Source organism: Pinus tabuliformis, chromosome X (genome assembly GCF_031772625.1).
Source record: "Pinus tabuliformis cultivar Carrire ecotype Pingquan chromosome X, CPIR1, whole genome shotgun sequence".
NCBI classification, from domain to species: Eukaryota; Viridiplantae; Streptophyta; class Pinopsida; order Pinales; family Pinaceae; genus Pinus; species Pinus tabuliformis.
The window spans coordinates 860,076,736-860,098,107 of record NC_142308.1 but is presented as its reverse complement, the minus strand read 5'-3'; the positions used below and the strand labels follow the sequence as shown (position 1 = coordinate 860,098,107).

The 21,372-nt window shown below is 38.8% G+C and overlaps 1 protein-coding gene across 4 annotated transcripts in view; it reads left to right on the top strand.

Annotated features, from left to right (window-relative positions):
* Positions 1 to 21,372, top strand: part of LOC149142423 (choline/ethanolaminephosphotransferase 1-like) — a 129,987-nt gene that overhangs the window by 32,016 nt on the left and 76,599 nt on the right. For 3 of the 4 annotated variants that reach the window (XM_089446424.1, XM_089446426.1, XM_089446425.1), the window contains exons 3-4: positions 18,397 to 18,472; positions 18,727 to 18,827. In XM_089446424.1, the coding sequence (XP_089302550.1) occupies positions 18,397 to 18,472; positions 18,727 to 18,827 (177 nt within the window). Of the gene's footprint in view, positions 1 to 18,396; positions 18,473 to 18,575; positions 18,599 to 18,726; positions 18,828 to 21,372 lie in introns of all 4 variants that reach the window. The other variant, XM_089446427.1, reaches the window with a different exon arrangement.

The window sequence follows — 21,372 nt, the reverse complement described above, 5'->3', positions numbered from 1 at the left end:
CAAATAACGTTTAACTAATTTATAAAACACCTTGGAGTCCCCAACACTCAGCTAACACTTAAATTTTTTTAAAGAAATATGAGAAATCACATTTTTTTTGGGGTTATAGGCCGCAGTTAGCGACTCAGCCGAGTTATTGCAGAAATGGTCGAGTTGACCGAGTCATGATTGACTCGGCCGAGTCATGTAATAACTCGGCCAAGTCAGTGATGACTCGGTTAACCGAATTGGTATTTCTGTCGGGTCAGTATTTTTTGGAGTGACTCGGATCAACTCGGTCGAGTCACTAATGACTCGGCCGAATTTTAAAATAGTGATTTGGATATCATATCTTTGAATGAACTTTTACTCCATTTACCTAGCTCAAATGGAAACATAACATATATGGTTGGAAAGCTTATTTTGAAACCTTTCCAAGGGTATATGGCACTCCCTCTAATGCCTCACTGTTGAAGAAAAATTAATTTTCGAATGTTGACAATACATTCTGTCAATTGCACAAGTTGCTCTAGCTAATGGACGAGTTGGCCCAGAGTGTTGACAAGTCAGCCCAATCTAGACCCCGAATGCACTATAAATAGGCGCGAGAAGGAGCAATTCAAGTCACTCACTCAGGCAAGTTCGGATATGTTCAACCAATCGAAGAAAAAGAGTTCTGAGGTTCATACCGCATGAACCAGAAGCGAAGAGGAGCTGATTTGGAGAGACTTTTTGGGGAAGGGTTTTTGACTTATTTTGGAAAGTTTTTTGGCTTATTTTGGAAGGATTTTTGGCACACTTCTTGAAGGCTTCAAAAGAAAAAAATGCTATCTTTTATATCATAAAAGATGGTACAAAATACATGTGTCTTTTCCAGTTGGAGTTACGTTCTACAATTTTTTCATCTGAATACAATGACCCCTATTTCCACAGTTTAGTACATATTTTATCTAGGAATCTCATCCAAAATTTTGAGATATCAATCAGTGATACAAGTCAAAAACCAGGCTGCCTTACAACCATATCTCCTTGTCTACAACATCACAAAAAGAAAAATATCTATAGGTTGAAACCACTTAAATAAACTGTTTATGTAAAAGCTCCTACAAAAATTTAATACTACCTACATTTGTCATAGAATCTTGATTGAAAGTGGCAAAATAAATGACACTTGGGTCTTTGGCAACTCCTCTTTTAGACAACATGTCCTCCATATGGTTTGGTCCCTGTAAATGTGCCTGTAAGAGATATGTTGAAAGAATCTGTCCAAAGTATGAATACGATTCATCCAATTTGATAACAAAGGTGGGTGAAAATGAGAGTGACTAGAACGCTGATTGCAGACTTGTTCTTGAGGGCTGAATTTTGTCCCGTTTGAACGCTGAATTTCAGATCTGTATAGAGGGCCAAATTCTAGTGTGGAAGGCCGAGTTTCAAGCTTGTCTTGAGCAAGGTTGTGCATACGAAGAATCATCCTCTAGAGGAAATCATTTGGGGGAAGAGTGTAGTAGTAAACCTAGAAGAAGAAAACAAGCACAAACATAGGAGTAAGGGCATCTATCACTATTGTCCACAATTGAACCAAGTAACTTTGAGGAAGTTAGAAATGATGAACATTGGATCAAGGTCATGGAAGAAGAACTAAATCAAATTGAGAAGAATGAGACATGGGAACTTGTTTCAAGACCTAAGAACAAAAATGTGATTGGTAAAAAATGGGTCTTTAGAAACAAACTAAATGAGGATGAAAAAGTGACCAGAAAGAATGCAAGGCCAGTGTGTCAAAAAAATGCCCAAGTTGAAGAGATAGATATTGAAGAAATTTTTTCTCTAGTAGCCAGAATGGAAGCAATTAGAATGCTCTTGGCCTATGCATGCTCCAAAAGAATCAAAGTGTATCATATGGATGTAAAATCAACCTTTCTTAATGGGGAGCTAGAAGAAGAAGTCTACATAGAACAACCAGAAGGATTCCCATTATCAAAAGATAACTATGTTTGTATATAGAAGAAACTCTTGTATGGACTTAAGCAAGACCCTAGAGCTTGGCACTCAAGATTGGACAAGTATTTGCAGCAACAAGGACTTAGAAAGGGAAATACAGACAATAATCTCTACATAAAGAAAGATCAAGACAATATGATCATCATTGAAGTATACGTTGATGACATCATCTTTGGAAGTGATGATGATAGATTAAGTCAGAACTTTGCAAAAGATATGCAAAATGAATTTGAAATGTATTTGTTTGGGGAGTTGACTTTCTTTTTGGGACTCTAGATATCTCAGCTAAATGGAGGCATTTTCATCTTGCAAACCAAGTACATGAAAAAAATGTTGAAATGTTGAAGTTAAGCAAAGAAGATGAATCCAAGGAAGTGGATCAAAGACTCTATAGATCAATGATTGGTAGCCTACCCTCCATGACAACTTCAAGACTAGATGTAATGCAAGCAATTGGATAGGTTCCAAGATTTCTACTTGGGAGACTGTTTAGTATCTTGGTTGAGCTACTCTTGAGTATCCTTGTCTACAGTAGAAGCAAAATATATTGCAGCAACAACATGTTGTACTGAGGCCCTTTGGATGAAGCAAACTTTGCAAGACATAAAAGTAAAATATGATGAGGCTATTTCGATATTTTGTGATGTTGATTTTTAATGTACCTTAGACAAGTGGTTTCCCATGGGTTAGTCTCTACCTAGGGAAAAGTGTCAAAAATAATTCTTTTCCTAAGTGTAACTTAATAAAGTGAAAGTGACTTTATAAGTGGTAAAGTCAATGTTAAATTATAAAGTGAAAAGTGGCTTTAGACATAAAGTACAATGTGGGTACTTTATTTAATGGGTGAGTTAAAAAATAGAAAGTGAGAATTAAATGCACATTTATTCTCATCCCTTGATCTAAAAGAATCTGAGCCATTAGATCTTAGGGTTGCCCAAAAGTCATTTAGGGAAACAAAAGCGGGAAAAGAAAAGAGAGACTGATTTCGTTCTTCATGAGCATATTGGAGAAAGGAGGCTGAGAGCTAGAGAAAAGTTTTGAAGGAGAAATTTGTTGCAACAAGCTGAAGGAGTGATTTTTGGGCAAAGCTGGGCACGAAAATCTGTTGGAAATACTGAGAGGGGGGGGTTGAATCAATATTTCTTTTTCCGACTATTGTTTTGCTAGTTAAAACATTTATATTCAGAACACAAGATGAACAACAAAAATAAATGCTTTTATTAATATAATCTTTGCAGTAAAATAGATACAATATATAAGTGGTTGCAATCAGTTGCAAAGCACCAACTTGGACTTTTGTGAGGCTCCAACCTCCAGAGCTCCAACTCTATTTCGCCAAGGCACCAATCTTGGACTTATGAGCACCAACTCCCAAGGACTTCAATCCTTCCAGTTCCTGAGACACCAGTCCCAAAGGACACCTATCCTTCCTACTTCTGAGGCATCAATCCCAAGGACTCCAATCCTTCTTACTTCTGAGGCACCAGCCCCAAGGACTCCAATCCTTCTTACTTTTGAGGCACCAGCCCCAAGGACTCCAATCCTTCTTGCTTCTGAGGCACCAGCTCCAAGGGTTCCAACCCAATCTTGTCAAGGCATGTTTGATAGTAATGTTCTGCTCTTCGAAACTCTTCTCTGCTGAGTTCTCTCTATTTATAGCTTCACTGTAGTCTCCATGCTACAACATCAATGACAACCAGTCTTCTTATGAAGGAGTCTTTACAACTCTTCATACTGCCCACACAGAGTGTCCAATAGCCTTCGTGCTCTCTGATAATGTCTTTACACAGCTTTAGTTAGTCTACTGTTAGCTGCACTAAGCCCTGCATAAAGAACAACTTTCTGTTCAAGCATCTGTTCTAATGTCACAGTGAATGCTTCAGCGTGATTGTTTCTCTGCTGGCTACTTCTCCCCTTCGACTGTCTACTGTCCTGTTGGTCCTTCGGCCCTCTTTCTGTTCTGCTGGACCCTCTGCTACTGCCTCTGTTTTCTCCAACTGTTTCAACAACACAACGAGCAACCCATTCAAACAATTCTCTATTTTCTTATACATGACACCCCTGGCCTTTGGCTTCCTTTCTCTGCTGGCTCTTCAGCTTCCTCAATGCTCGCTTATCCTCTCAGCTTCCTCCTCGGTCGTTGTCATTTCCTTTGCGCTCGCTTGCTTCTTCGACTTCCTGGCTTTCGGTTTCCTCTGTCTATTTGAGCGTTCCAATATTCACAGGACACGTTCAAGAGGAAGAGAGGCCGTATTACAGAGAAACATTGCCTATTAAAAGATATCAGAGAGATCCCTTTTTTCAATAATGTTCATACACAGGACTTCAGTGCTTACGGAGGCTTTCATTTGGAGAGACTGTACCATCAGGGTGAGCCCACATGTCATGTTACCATCGCAATCGCAACCGGCATCGTTCCACCCTATTGAACTATCAAAACTGTTATTATAGGCTTTTGGCCTAAAAACCCTGGGCAATACAAATATTTGAATTACACAGGAATACACGGACAAAAACCCGCCCGAGCGCTTAAGGCCGGACTTCAAAAAACATTATGCCCGCATCTAAAACTGCATCGGGTCCGCTCCACAACTTTATCGCAATCGGCGCTTTAGTGTGGCAAGGCTTTATAATATATGCGATATGTGACAGATGCGATAATAGATTAACTTATATTGCAATGGTGTAGTTGGGTCCGTGTTATTATCGCAATCGCAATTTTAATGTGACAAGGCTTTAAGCGCTGCGATACATAAGTCCCGATATGACAGACGCGATATTATTATAGACTGTTTTTAATGCCTCCGTCAGGTCCATATATATATATATATCGCAATCGGTGGTTCGGGGGTGACAGCCCTTTATACATTGCGATTACCACAGATGCGATATAACAATAGGGTGCGATATAATAGGAGCATCAGGTCCGCATACATTATCGCAAACGGAGGTTTCGGGGGTGACACTTAATAGAACCTGTCGATATAATATACTGCTCCGCCTCCGATAGTATATATTGCTCCACTCCTTTAACTCTGTTTATATATTGCTCTGCTGTTTCCTTTCTATCGGTTCTATGTGGCTCCTCCAATATTATATACTGCTCCGCTGTAATACTCCTCCGTTAACTGCTCTTCTGCTATGTCCTCCGCTCTTCCTCTATGCTCCTCTGATCGGTCTTCCTTTGGATTCCGAACCTTTGGCATATATTACTTCTCCTGTAGCTCCGATAGGCTCTGTTTATGCTCCTCCGATATGGCTCCTCAGGCTTGTTTGCGTGCATATAACCCTATTGTGGCATACATTGCTCCCGATAGCTCTGTTTTGCTCTGTTTGCTCCGTGTGCTCCTCTTCTTTGGCATATATGTATGGTATATATATAAGGCTCCTCCTGTAGCTCTGATAGCTTTGTTTTGGCATATATATATATATATATATATATATATATATATATATGGCTCCTCTTATAGGTTCTTCTTGGGCATGTATTACATGCAACGCTCCTCCGATATAGCTCCTCTTGCTCCAATGTGGCTCCTTTTGCTTGGAAGTGTCTTTCAAAGACCTCCTCTTATACCTTCATACCTTGATGGCTTTTGCCTTTTTCGGTATGCCTCTCTTACTCTGATATGCCTCCTTGCTCTGATAGGCTTCCTTTGTTAACTCCTCTAGCTTAGCTACCTTGATGGCCTTGCTCCTGTCTCTTCATGGATCTGTTCTGCTTCCCCTTGGCTCCATATCATCATCTACTATCTAGAATATTGCCATATTGACATCAATGACAACCTAGGTCAACAAAATCAAGGCATAGAAGACAACATAGGGTATAGTACGAACAACATTTAATGTTGTGAGCTGCACGTCGTTTGAGAAAATTTTTGGAGATTTTTTTGAAAAAAACTATACAGTCCGTACGGAATCCGTATAGTACAGTCCGTATCCGTACAATACATATTTTCAGCTTCAAGTGGGCACAAAAATCGAGGCAAAGTGGGCATGGTTTTTAAGGAGTTTTGGGTTGAAGAAATAAGTTGTATTTTACTGTTTTGTTTTGTCTACAAATGTATTTTTCCTGAACTTAAAAGATAAATAAATTTGAAGAGCTCTCTATCAGGTTTTCCTCGGAGAAGATTGAAGGGGTTTTGCTTGGGTCTAAGTTGCCCAAAAATCTGTGTATTTTTATGTGTGTTGCTGGTCTGTTTTTGTCATATTTATTTTCAGCATGTGTTGACAACCCCATGTGTTTTAATCTGGAAATTTCTTTTCCAGAATTCTATATGTTGAATGTATGTTTATGGGAAAAGGAATTTAACTAAATGGGAGTGATAAGGTGAAATTAAAACCGGGTTGGGATTGCAGGAAACTTTTTAGTCATCAAATTTCAACAGGTGACAACACTAGCGCAATAAATATCTCCAGGAACCCAGTGATGCATTCTAAGACCAAACATATTCCTATCACGTTTCACTTTCTAAGGGAACAATTCTCAAAAAAGAATATCAAACTAGAGTATGTTGGGACGGAGGAACAATTTGCAGATAACTTTACCAAATCACTTCCCCGAGAGGCATTTGAGTATCATAGAGATAAACTAGAGTAATTTTTCCTCCAAATTGATATGCACAATCTTCAATAAAGAAATACAAGGGGGGAGACAGCGTCAAGGGGATTTACCCTTTTCCATTGATGTCAAAGGTGGAGAGAAAGATCAAGAAGCATGAAGACAGGGGGAGCATGATGATAGGGGGAGTATGAAGGTTGAAAGTTATCATTGATGTCAAAGACTGTCCAAATGAAAGAGAAAGTCACATGTTCAAATAAATTTTTTTGAAATATTGTTTTTGGATTTTTGATGCCCCTTTTGGATACCCCATCTTTGAATGCATTTTTACTCTATTTACTTGGCTCAACTAGAAGCATAACATATATTGTCGGAAAGTTTATTTGTAGACCTTTTCAGTGATATATGGCACTCCCTCTAACTCATGATTTAGGAGAACTTATTTTTTAAATATTCACCATACATTCTGCCAATTGCACAAGCCATTGTAACCAATGGACAAGTCGGCCCCCCTAATGTACAAGTTAGCCTAGTCTAGATTCCGAATGCACTATAAATAAGCGGGAGGAATATTTCAAGTTACTCGCTCAAGCAAGATTGGATATGTACAAACAAGCGAAGAAAAGGAGTACTGAGGTTTATACCTCATGAGCCATAAGGGAAGAGGAGTTGATTTGGAGAGACTTTCTGGGGAAGGATTTTTTGCACATTTTTTGAAGATTTCTGGTCTTGGTTAGAAGGTTGATTGCAAACCTGTTCTTGAGAGATGAACTTTGTCCCCTTTGAAGGCCGACTTTCAGATCTGTAGAGGGCTAATTCCAATGTGGAAGGTTGAGTTTCAGGCTTGTCTTGAGAGCGGTGCCCGACCCATATAAGGTTGAATTTTAGGATTGATGATCTGGTACAAAGAAGGTCGATCTCAGGCTTGTTTAAGGGCCAAATCTTGGTGCGTTTGAAGGCGAGTTTCAAGACTGTTTTTGAAGATCTAATGTTGTTCTCTGTTGAGTAGGCCGAACCCTGTGGAGGAGGCAGAGTTTTAGAAGACGAGTATTGATTGCTTGAGGGTTGAATTTAGGTGCATTAAAGTCCAAGTTTCAATCTTGGTTTGGGGTCTGTTGAGGTCAAGTTCTACTAATAAGGAGGTTGAGTTCAAGGATCATTTGTTGAGAGAAGTTCTATTTCTAAGAAGGTCGTGTTTGGAAGACCGAGTGCTTGTGGGAAGGACAGAGGGAAGACTTTCTTTGACTAATATTGACTCTTGTACAGACTTTGGTGTTGATAAATCAGGGAGTTGGTGCTTCCTTTCAATTGGTGCTGATAAACCAGGGAGTTGCTTTCTTTCAGTTGGCGCTGATAAATTTAAATGTACTCTTTGACAGTGTGCTGTGGGTTGATTTTTTTGTTACTGAGCAAACACAAGTTCGTGAGGAATAAATTGTATGTGTGCAATGTTGACTAGCCAAAACTGTGATGCGATTGCTCAAGTGCGTGATCTTGTATGGAGTGATGGTGCGGTGAGTGTATCAATGCACAAGGTCAAAATCATACCCTTGTTGTGGTCCAGGTAAGCAGTTATGAGATCTTTGTATGATCTAGTGGTGCGATCTAGTAAGTAAAGTAGTTATGCGATGGTGTCAACAATCAAGGTATATTCTTTGCACTTAGAGGTGAGATTGTGAACTGATTGACGTGGACTTATTTGTGGATCAAACAACATATGCGATGAATTTACGACGACTAGCTAATCTCGATCTATGCATGTAGGATGTAGAAATGCGACTTTGTCTGATAATAGAGTAGTGTGTTTGATTAAACATATTGGTTCTAAGGTTGATTCTTGTTGTGTATGTTGCGACTTGAATTGACATTGTGGCTTTGTCTCTCTAGAAGTCTAAATACAAAGATGCTAGTGTATGTTAGGAAGGTTGTAGGGTTTTGCTAATGTGTTGAATGGGGGATCAAAAGATTGTTACACTAGTTGTTTCTTGTAGGACCAAATCCTAATGTGGACAAAACTTTGTTAAAATATGATGTTCAGTGCTGCCAAAGGCCTTTTATGCAGGGCCAATCTGAGCAAAGCTTGTTGCCAGTAACTTGCTTGCTATGAATTGCCATAATATATGTTGAATTGATTTGAATGTTGCTGACTAAGCCACAACTTTACTACTAGAAACCTTTACTAGTAACAAGAATAAAATGATTATTGAACATGATAGAGGTCGCTTGCCATGGTTGCTACTATTGTCAGATATCTGATAAGATGGTTATTGACTGAGTTTGTTGCAGATTAGGATTTGTGGCAGTGGAAGCTCATAAGGGTTATGATTACCGAGCTCTCCATTGTCCAAGGTTTGAGGTATCTACAATCTAACTTGACTTTGCTGTTGATGACAAAAGATATGTCATGAAGACCTTGCTTTGGGATTTATTTTGGTTGTTGAGACTTTGCATATTACTACATGTCAAAGCAGATTAGAAGTCAGTGGTTTTTCTTAGGGTTTTGAATGAAGCTTTTGCTTGAGCTAAAAATTGCTAATCAGCTGTTGTACTAAGATGCTAAAGTAATGACAAGATTGTTGTTGATGAATGATGAACATAGTTTATAAGAAGTTAGAGGACTTGTATTGCAAGGTATGCTAGAGAAGTATGCATTACAAAATATGCTAGGGTTTGTATAAGGAATATATATTTATTGATCAAGGAAAAAGAAAGTGTGAACACTGTTGTTATTGATAAGATATGTCAAGGTTATGCTTTGGATTGAAAGTATTGTTGATATGTATGCAAGGCTTACGATCACGTGGTTGTAAGATTGTTGATGCTATATGATGCGTAGGCTTTTTGCTATATGATAATGAGCTGAGTAGGCTTTTTGTTACAAAGATCAAATTGGTTATTGGCTGTTGATGACAAAGCATAATTGCTGATGACAAAGCTCTTATATTACTGACAGTCTATGGTGCTGAACAGAGAAGGTTTGATGCAAATATGGTTTGTAATATGATTGGTTTTATGCTTATATTTGTTGACCGTGGATCTAGTTAGAAAATATATGAAACGAGGTCCACGTCGTGATTTGAAGGTTGGTGCTTTCAGGTCAAGTGGTGGCTTGCTAGTTAGGGAGCAGTGGCTTCTTTTAGGCAGGTGCCTGAGAACAACTTGGGGGTTGGTGCCTCTAACAATTTGGTGTTTGCGAATGTTGTAGGACAGGGGTGCTTCCATCAAGTCGATGGTTGAAGCGAGTGGGTTCTCGCTGATGTTTGAGGTTGGTGCCTCACATGCTGGTGCTTGTATACTGGTTGTTGCCAATACATTGTAAAAGAAGATTGAATTAAGAAGAAAAATAAGACAAACATTTGGTGGTTTTTCTGCCGGAAGGGTTTCCACCTAAAATTTCTGTGTCAGGTGCATGCTTTACATGGTATTTTTGTATTATTTTATGTTGCTATTCTTCATGATTTGATGATGAATGGTGTAATGGTTATAACTGGTAAAAAATAATAATATCATTGTTGAAATACTGATTCACCCGCCTCTTAGTATTTCCAACATGAATTATGTTTATGTAACTCTTAAACAATCACCTAACAAGTAAAAAGCATTCAATAATACAACAATACATCAATAACATAAAGAATTGGACACAAGATGTCTATGTGGAAACCCAAGAAAACCACAAATCTTCTTTTAATTTTAGTGTAAATGGAAGCACCAACTTCAATTTACATCAAATTATGTAGGCACCAACCTATAGAAGGCTCCAACCTCCTTTTCTTTGCAAGCACACACTTGCTGGAAACACCAACTCCCACTGTTTGTAGGCACCATCCCGCTGACCTTTTTAGGCACCAACGTTAAGGAGACTCCAATCGCCCAATAGACAATGTTAATATTAGTTTTGCTTAGTTTTTCTGATCTTTTCTTTGCAACACCCTTTGTCTCTGATTCTGAGCAATTTTCTTATACACACCAACTTCATATCTCACCTAATATCCACTTATAGCCACAACTCATCTCTTCATTGCACACTCTTGTCTCTTATCTACTTCAAATTTATGACATTCAATAGTTTTGATTTCTGCCTTGCCCTCTCGTGCCCATTGTCTCTCTTTCTCTCCCTTTTTATCAATCATTTTCCCAATCAAGAACTCAACTTATATAAATTTTTGCAATCTCACACCCACCCACGAACTGCAACAATTCCATTATTTATTCAACAACCTTTTCTTCTTCTAAATCATGAGAACACGAGATGCTTTTGATTCTCGTCATTTGATTTTTGCAAGTATCTCAAATTTTGATGTTTTTCATTTCTTTGTGCCCCTTGAAATACCAAATATTCGCCTTATATTATTAAATTTGTTGCCCAAGCCAACACTAGAATGCCTCCAAATTTCGATTTTAGCCCTTGATTTTTAGGCTCCTTGACACATGATTGAGCGAAAACCAGTGGCTTAAGCTCAAGGCACTTAGCCTAGTGATGTGTGCAATTCACCTAGTGTTAAATATTCAACATTTTCTAAAGCACAACCAATGATTTGATTAAAATTCGACAACAAAGAAGTCACTTCGGGACCCCCACCAACTATTGAACTTTAACAAAGGGGGGTCCTCTTTTTGAACTATGTGCAATTAAATATTCCCCAATTTTTTAAAATGTGCATTGTGATCTCGTGATCCGATCAAAACTGATGGTGGAGAAGTCACTTCAGGGCTCCCTAACTATCCAAATTTTAACAAAAGGGGGGGGATTTTTTCCTCTACGATTTACTGTTGTGCAATGTGGCACCACATGCTACTAATTGGGCCCATGGCATGTCGATGCTGGTATGCACCTATGGCTTATGAACGATGGGCCACGACATGGCCACATCATTGCCACATCACTCCCACGTGTCACTCAGAAAATGGCCACTTGGCCACCCAAAAATACCGAGTCCACCTACCACGTGCCATGACCACAAAATACCACATCATCAACTTGCCACCTGTATCCCACTTCACTTCATTTGTGCCACGTCATTCTCTGAGACACATCATTTGCTACTTGTCATCCATGTCACATTGCCTCTGAATCCATCGTGCCCAATATTGTCCATAAACTTCACGCATGTAGAGAGCCTGGTGTAGATAAGAGCCATTGGATCAAGTCATCATCAACTGTTGGATCCATCGTGCATACAAGAGATTTTTAACCTCCACGCATGTTGTGAATCTAAATCGTTGGATTGAAACTTTATTTGCCGTTGGATCCATTATTTGCACAAGAGCTTTTTAACCTTTGCACATGTACAACCGATGTGAATCTGAACAGTTGAATTGAAGCTTTCTTTGCCGTTGGATCCATCATGTGGACACCCACACTATAACCTCCGCATATGTTTTGCACGCGGCATCGACTAGAGCCATTGATCTTGCTTATGGAGATGGATCTTGGTTGTTGACTTTGCAGTCAACTAATGTGCCATTTACCTGGCCACTTGGATGCCACCTCATGCTGCCACTTGTCTTGGGTCCACTACCTACTTAAGAAATCTGGTATTCGACCTTTCTTGTAAGTGTTTTGCTTGAACACTCTTGGTGGCCCGGATGCCCGGATGCCTTGGTGCATCCTGGATGGGTTCAAATGCTCCAGATGTTGGGATGAATCTGAGATCTGCCTGTTTTTTTCCAAATGTCAATTGGCTACACCCTGGATGCCTGGATTCCTTGAAGCCATTTTTGCCTGCTATCACTGCCTTCACCTCAAAACAAATTTTCTCCTTTTTCCTTGGGAGTTGGACCAAGTGCAATATACCATTTTAAAACTCTTTGAGAGGGCTATCTAACCATGGCCTTTTCATCCTCTTTTGAACGAGGTACCTGTAGACAAAATGCCTTAAAATATTTGCTACTTAGCAAATAACCAACTCATCATAAGCTTAGCACATTGTTAATAGAATCAACCAAGACATTAATAACAACATAAACATCATGCATGAAAACATCACTTAACATCAATGACTGGACTTGATGTTAATGACAACAACTGCCAACTCACTCAACAATCTTGATCTCGACCAACTGTTAATGATTTGGGGCATATTGATCAAATTACTTGGTGGGGTTTCCATGGCGGGGCAATGATCATCTCTCCATTCTAGCCACTAGGTTGTTATCGTAGCTTGCTAGTTTCTCTCTAGTTGAGAGGAATTGGAGTACATATGTCTTCATCCATTTGATGAAGTGCTACAGATCTTATGTATGTTCATTTCGACATCTGCCTGCTATCACATTCTAGTTCAATGTATAAGAAGCATTCAACTAATTTGTGGGATGTGGAGCTTGAGATCTTCGACTTAAACATGTCACTTAATGCCATGACTCTCCTAGCCTACTTGAGGATGTTACACCACTAGTCCAACCATCTATTGCAACTTCCAACATTTCTGCCCCCTGGGTTTTTCATTCATTATGTAGAGTTGTAATCTGCAGATTATGAGGATGTAGACCTGTTACCAATCAAATCAGTAATGTTGGCAACCTGTTGGATGGGCACACACAGGGTAGGGGTCATTGCCGTGTTGGCACAAGCCCTTGTTATTTATGTCCAACATCTCTTAAACAACCAAGGGAGGAGTCCCTAAAAAATCCCCAACAATTTCAATACAAGACCAGTGCCTTATGTGGATTCAAACGGGGGGAGTTGTTCACTTTGTACTTGCTGTCCAACTGTAAAATTTGTTACTATAGTAGGAGAATACTAAACAACAAATATTAGTTGCCAAAATTCAATAAACATATGTCATATAACCTGTGGATTTTGGTCTACTATGAAAATCTTAACCAGATATGCAAAGATTTTCAATTTGAGTGAGTCTAGGGGATGGAATAGTGAGAGGATTTATGTAGAGATTTTTTTATTCCCCCTCCTAGACCAATAATGAATGAAAACTCAATTTTCAGCAGACTGGAAATTGAATTTCAGATTTCTAGGTTAATTAATAATATGTTTAAGCACTCAGAAAATTCTGGATTTAAGTTATGCAAAAATTTATGGCAGGAAATTGATGTAAATGACTAACTGATGAAAAATATTACCTTTTAAGCAATTTGGAGTACAATGTAAGGTTCTAATGTAAGATAACTTGGATGTTTATAGGCCTTGCGGTTTTAATTTGGAGTACAATGCAAGGTTCTAAGCTAAGATAACTTGGATGTTTATAGGCCTTGCGGTAAGTTGCTATAAAGTGCAGATCAAATTGGGTGCAGCCTTGTAAACCTGTACATCTGCAACACTGATGGCTAGATACAAGCGTATACTATATAATAATCTGGACTTGTATCAACTTGATTGGATTTAACAAGTATGGCACCATTTTCTCAAGATTTCAACTTGCTAAATAGATATAGAATTAAAAACAGGCAAGTGAGTTTTCCTAAACTAGCTGCAGAAAAAAAAAGAATTAAAATATTTTTGGATTTTGTGGTGGTTGTAATAGTAAATATGCCTTTGGAATCTTACCTCTTATCGGAGTCTGATGTTGCTTTCTTCTGAAGCTGCTATAGATGGTTTTGGTCAAGGGAATGGATTTGGTCCTTCTAGAAATTGTCTTCACTTTTGCTTAATCTTGTTGAAGACTTTTGAGTCCCCTTAGGAGCGGTCTCTTCTCTTGGTGGCGTCTCTAACCTTCGTTCTGTGTGTGGAATAAAATACAAAATCACAAGAAAAATGAAGTTTTCTCTTGAAGTAGTCCAAAATATTGAATTGATTCTACCTTCAAAGCAAAAAAAAACAAGTGGGATTCTTCCCCTAAGTTCTCTTCCATGTAATTATTTAGTTCCTCAATGGCAAGGATGTTAATCTTAGGATAAAATTACTTATCAACAGTAACAATTATAATTATAGTGCCCAATACATATAAAAAAAGAAATAGAACAAAAACCACCCCAGCAATGCACAAAAAAATATACAAGGGTTTGCAATGAAAATGAGCTCTTTATTTGTGATAACACTTGTCGCAAATGAACAACAACCGCTTTACAATGAGGAGAGCCTAGCCTCTTATGGAAAAAATTATAACGACTAGTTAATGGCTAGCTAATGACTAGCTTGACTCTTCGTCAATAAAATATGTACTAGTGATCCACATGTTGGAGACTTAGTAAATTAATTCATAAAAGATTACAATATATTTTTTAAGTTACCCTCTAGGGGGTCTATATGGACAAATTTCCATAATTTAGCTCAAGATTCCCTTTGTTCATGGTATATTGTTTGACTAATTGGTCCATCAAGTCTCCAACGGCTAGTTAGACCCTTTAACAACTAGTTGACTTCATCAAAGAGTATTTTTAATTTGACTTTTCGCTTAGTAATTCGACATAGCTACATGGATGCTGGATCTCCTATGTCCTTTGTTTTTTGACAATTTCGACATTTGGGTATGCTAAAACTAGCTTGGGTTTGAACTAGGTTTCTCTTAGAATTTTCATATCTTGGTTAGAATTGCCACATCATTACGCTCGCCATGTCATTGTGCCTTGCTGGATCTCTAACACCCTTGTGAATTTGGAGAAATGGAGACATGGGTTTTTTCTTCTTGTTCTGTAGACCAATTTTGACATATTACATGGCTCATTTTGTCAAGATTTGCCGCTATCAGTCTTCCACGAAACCTACCTTGTCACATTATCATGCCCAAGTAGATTATCAATAACGGCATTGAGGATTTGAAAATAATGAAACATTAGTTTTGTTCCTCGTTGAGTAGATCACTTCTGACGTGATGATTGTCATAGACAACCCAATGCTACCACTGTTCTGCCGATTGGAAAATTTTCTTGACCTGTTGACTAAGTTTGACTAAGTTGTAACTAGCCACTGGATGCTCAGATTTGGAAAATTCCACATGGCATGGAATCCTCGCATCATGCTCTACAATCTGAGATTAGGTTGACTTTTTGACCACTTCGACCATTTTGCATTGGGAATCATGAACTGCCCCTGGAAACGTGAAAGCTGGACTGCTATGCTGTGAGAGCTGTCATGAGGAATACTGCTCCAAGGCCAAGGTCACATATACACTGGATAGACCCTAAGCATGCGATATGACATAGGTGCACCTTGACGGGGGCTGGACTAGCTCATACACCATTGATCACCCCTACAAATGCAGGTTGCCATAAAACCATGAGTCCTGAACCCCTCCGATCCGAATGTGGACGAAAGTGACTTAGGTGAAACTTGCAAGGAACAGGGCATGGTCTGACCAAATAATTGAATATAGACTTGTACCCAAAAAAGTTGAAACAGGTAGACTCGAAGTCAAGAAGTTGAAACAGGTATAGGCTAACTAATTCAAGAAACAGGTCTAGTATAACTAATGCAAGGCCTCACATGGCTTTTGACTTGTGACCTTTGGCTTTGTATTGTCTGCTTCCAATTAATTGCTCGAGGGAGGATGTAGTAGCCTATTTAACCCCTTAGGCTATAGTAATTTGTAAAGGGGTAACCTATTATTTGATGTTACTAGGGTAACATTAGATAATTGGGGCAAATGGGGAAACTTGAATGGAAGTCAAAGCTGGGGCAAATGGAGGGGAACTTCCTAGCCACTCAAAATTAAAATTAGGAGGAAAATCACCAAAGGAAATCTATAAAAAGTAGAGAGGAGATTCATTTTGATTATCATGGATTGTGGTTCTTTCTGATTTTTGGGCTGAGGCTCTTAGAGGGTTTTACGATCCCTTTCTTTCTGATTGGTTTCGGTGGTGAAAGATTGCACCCTAGCCAATCCCTTTACCTTTCTGATTACAGGGCAAAGTCTGGGTGGAGGATCATCTTCCTGAGGCATTATCTGTGTCCGGTTATATACATTATGTGGAATCTGTGTCTCGGAGGCCATTCCAAGTTTGGAATCTTCTGTATTGAGGTAGCGAGCGATTGAGTAGATCATTCTGTAGCAGTGGGCTACTTCCGAAACTCTATTTTTGGCAGTGGATCATCTCCAAGCATTGTCTAAGGCAGCGAGTCAACTCTAAAGCTTATCTGTGGCAACAAATCATCCCCAGGGTAATGAATATGGGAGCGAATCATCTCTGAGGTATGGTCTGTTTCAGCAAACTGCCAGTAAAGCAAGCAAGGACTAGTTTGAGTTCAATGTGGCAGCAAGGAGGCAGCGTTTTACTGTTTTGAGGCAGTGAGGAAGGTGGAACCCCGTCCTCTGTGACAGCAAGGGTTTCTGAGTTTGTAGCAGCAGTAGATCATTTCCCTGTGGCAGCTGAAAGGGTGTGACCCCTCATGCATAGACAGTAAGTGCTGGAAAGAGGAGGACAAACCAGGCAGTGTACTGTCAAGGGTCATTGGAGGGCTGAAGGTCACCTCGCTAAGACAGCGTGGGCTAGTAAGACAATAACCAGGACCAGGGACACAGCTGAGGTAACGAAGGGAACTGACAACAGCCAATATGGTCAGCCTGGGTTACACTGAGGTTAGAACAGCTGTAGAAACCAGCCATTGTGTAACAGAAATCAAAAGTGTTAGCTGTAGGGATAACTGGTTGATATTGTAGCCCTGTTGATAGATAATTGTGCTGTAGAGGTCTGCTGTCTATTGGACAGTTAGCCCTAATTTACAGTAGTTTGTTAAAGAACATTTGGCTGTTTGAATATCTTTAATTCCAATAGTATGTTAAATGGAAGGATCCTTACTTTAAATGGATTGATGAATACCTCACTGTTGTTGTGAAATGTAATCCTATCATAGTTGGTTGAGAACCCTCGTTCAGAGGGGTGCGTTAGAACTTAGGGGTCATTCCCCCAAGAGGGACATTACGGCTTACAGTGGTAATGAATGTTGCACTGAAAAAAATATATATGTACCCTTGCTGACAAGAGGGGTAACAATACCCATTTCCAGATATGTAGTTAGACATGTTTTACATTATCTTATTAGGAGTGATCATTCATGAGACACTCATTTTTCTTTTACCATTATCGCTTTTGTAAGAGGCATCATAATTTCATTCTTCGCATTTATAAATTTTCTAATGATTTCATTTCAAATGTTGTAAGTCGTAAATGGGTTTGATTGTTAGCTTTGAATATGTCTTTTAAAGATTAAAAAGATATGGTACATATGTATCACGGCCATATCTAGATCCTGGCTTTTCAAAATCCATATTGTATCCTGTTAACTTACGTTTAGAGTTACTTTTAATCATTTGTTGATGTGCATTTATTACCTTAAATCAGTTAGGGATACCCTATGGAAGTGAGCAAGCACCAATTTTGAAGTGAGAGAGATCAAGTGTGGTGACAGTGGCTTGGCTTGATATCTAATATTACCCAGACTCCCTTAGAGTTTGAGTAGTGGAATTTCTGGGTGATAACATGGCTGATCACCTAACTTGCTGTAAGTTAACCAAATTTGGATGATAACATCCCTCGGGATCATTTCCTCCTCAAGCCATCTCCAAGAGATCCAACACATGGGGTCTTTGTTTCTACGTCATATCAATTGAAGTTTAATATCTCTCAGATTTGTAGTTGGATGTTGTGTTTTTTTGTGATCAATCATGAGCATATAGTTTGATATTTTGTGTTTTTTTTTATATTTGTGGGTGGGCTTCCTTGTGTCTCATCCCCTGAAAATTGTGGGGTCTCTCCTGCCACCCCTGATGCTTGTCTCCCTATCCTGCTTTCACCCCATCCCTGAATCATGGTGAACAATATGTTGAGGCGTTTTGCAAATATGGTGGTCCATGCTCACTGAAACATTCAACAATTTGTGAATTTGTGTGCCATGCATGAACTTGATGTGGGTTATAAGAAATTCTCATTTGTACTCTCTGAATATGTTGTACTTTCAGACATTTGATGCCGTGGATGGGAAGCAAGCAAGAAGGACAAATTCATCAAGTCCTTTGGGAGAGCTTTTTGATCATGGTAGGCTGTCATTTTCGGTCATCAGGCGATATATGTGTAGATTATTATCTATTAAAGCTGTGAATAGTTGTATTCACACTTAATCTTTGAATTATTCATGCAGGTTGTGATGCACTTACGTGTGCGGTATGGCTTCTTTTACTTGAATTAGTCTATATGCTTTCTTATTACTCTGTAAACTCCTGTTTTGTTTAGTGATTTATTTTGATTAGATGGTATGATCTTTTTCCCTTGGTGACATTTTTGATTTACAGTTTGAGAGCATGGCGTTTGGAAATTCTGTCATGAGTGGAAGACATAGTATATGGTTCTGGGTTGCTGCTGCAGTGCCGTTCTATTTTGCAACATGGGAGAGGTAATGTTGGAAATCATTAGATTTGATTTCCTGTGCACATTTTTTTGTCATCAAGTGTTTGTTTTGGCTTTGAATTTTTTTGAGGCATTGGACTTTAATAGACTACTAGTTCTTTCTGTTATTAGCACTGGCTCAGTATGGAATGAAGGTTGATCATGCATACTGGATGCCTATTAGGATTAGTGAGCCGACCTTTGTCGCATGCAAACTTCTTTTCATGTCTTGTGGAACCCCTGATTCTGATGTTTGGAAAAATGAAAAATATCTTGCACGGAAATGCGTTCCCATATTCTCTGTATTTTCATGTTTTTAATCGTTATTTTGTAGCATCGCTTACATCTTATCTGTATAGACATTTCTCTGTGCCTGCCATTTCTTTTGTTGTGGGGTGCATTTTTCAGTATTTTAATCCAGATGAAGATTTAATGTTTATAACTTTTGTGCAACATTGAAGTCAACAATTGTATTCACGGAGATGGGATTTTTTGGTTGTGAAGTTTGGTTTCTCCCTGGGAAAAAGCGTAAAGTAAAAATAAAATCACATTTTGTGGATACATGTCCAGCATGTATTAAAGTATGTAGATATTGTACATCTGTCCAGAAGTTGGCAAAATGCCATCAGAAAACTGTTACAAGAATAGATATGTCCAGTTCCACCCTGTAGTCTGTTAGCACTCGGTAATTTCTCCAGGGTGAAGAGAGAAACTCAGAGGTAACCACAAACTGTTTGGAAGCTGGAATCTAGCCCTTCCCGCTTCAGAGAGGGCTCTCTCTTTCTACTCAATCTCTGGCAAATAGCAGAGTTTATACGTGTGGTGGCAGGGCGGAGAAAAGGCCATTGGGCATGGAGTTAGTAAAAACTGAGATCAATGATGTGGTGGATGCTTGGTGAATTGGGAAAAGCTGTTCAGAGGCAAGATAGAAACACTTCCTTGTGTGAATTAATAGTTGCAGATGCGAGAAAAATAAATAAAGTAGATAACCATCTCAAGGCATCAAACAAGTTTTTCATTTAAACATCATAGAAAGAAATATAATACACACAGAATAGGAAACACACACATAAGAGAGCCGAATCACATGAATCTCTGAAGAGATTTAACCAGGTACTTCTGATCCACCAATTTCATTAAAACTCATAAAATAATTACAATATGCGCCAAAAATAAGTCTTCTCACACTTGCCCAACCCCCCCCGGTACATTCATCTGCATATGCCTTATATATTTTTAATGATAAGCTTAAATCCAAATTAGTGGATTTGGAATTTCTAAATACAGAGATTAGTTGTTGGAAATAAAATCATGAAAATAAACCTAAAATGAATTGGTTGCAATGAAGTCTGGAATAGCTAAGAGCTGGAGTATTCGATTTGGAAAAGGTTGCCAAGTGTTTTGAGTAGTTAGAGGTTGATGAAGCTTATCCCCTAAATTTGGAAACTAATGGCCACTTGTCAGCATCTTCAAAATTGGTTTTGGAAGCTTTGGAGTCGAATCTGATGGTCAAATAGTTGACTGTCCAAAAGAGCAGCATAAAAGCGCAGCGACTGTATTTTTTGAATATCTCCTAAACGGTAAGCCAGATTGAGCTGATTTTTTGATAGCAAGTTAATATCATTATAACCCTTCTCCACACAAATTTTGAGCCAAATCCGACTCACAGATCTTGAGAAAATACAAAAATGGATGTAGATGACGGTGGCTCGTTTCTTGAAAACTGTGAAGCATTTTGACCTGAAATTAAGTGAGTTTATTTATCTCTCCCCCATTTATCTATTGTAAAAATTTCATGGCAAATAGGTACATGGTTTAAGAGATATGGTGAAAATATGGTGACTATGTGAAAGCACAACACTCCAAGCTTATACTATCTCCGGCCATCATCTGACATGCTGAGGGTACTAGGATGGCATGGAATGGTCCATACAACATTTCAAACCCATGAGAAAACTTCTAGGTCAAACACAAACCTTCAAACCCCAAACCTTCTTTTTGTAACAGATGCCTCCATCTTCATGACTTGACCAAACACTGATCTTTCGACTGAGCAAAATGATTTGGAGCTGATCCAAATATTCACAAAAACCTCCTACATGGACAAAAGTGCCAAAAATCTTGATTCCTCATCAAAATTTGATGCCTTGGTAAAAGCGCAGCACCCCCTGCAGACTTTGCGTAGTGAACCTTTCAGACTGTTGTATTGGAGGCTGATGTCATAGTACAGGCCTGATTTGATCACAAAAATGCTTGACAAGATGTCACTAGCTCGTCCCAATGATGCAAGACCGGGACCATCATATCCCCACTCATGAATTGAATGGCTCATAACCCTAGACTCACTTAACTCGACCTCTTAGAATATAAATGACCATTTGCATGACCTTTCACACACACTGACATAATTACATTCAATAATGAAAATTTTATTCTAAACTAAGACCCATAGCTTGATCTTCTACAAGATCATAGCCAAACCTTTATACATTTATCATAATTTGAAAGACAACTTGTTTTCTGACTACGGTGACTATAGGATACTAGCATAG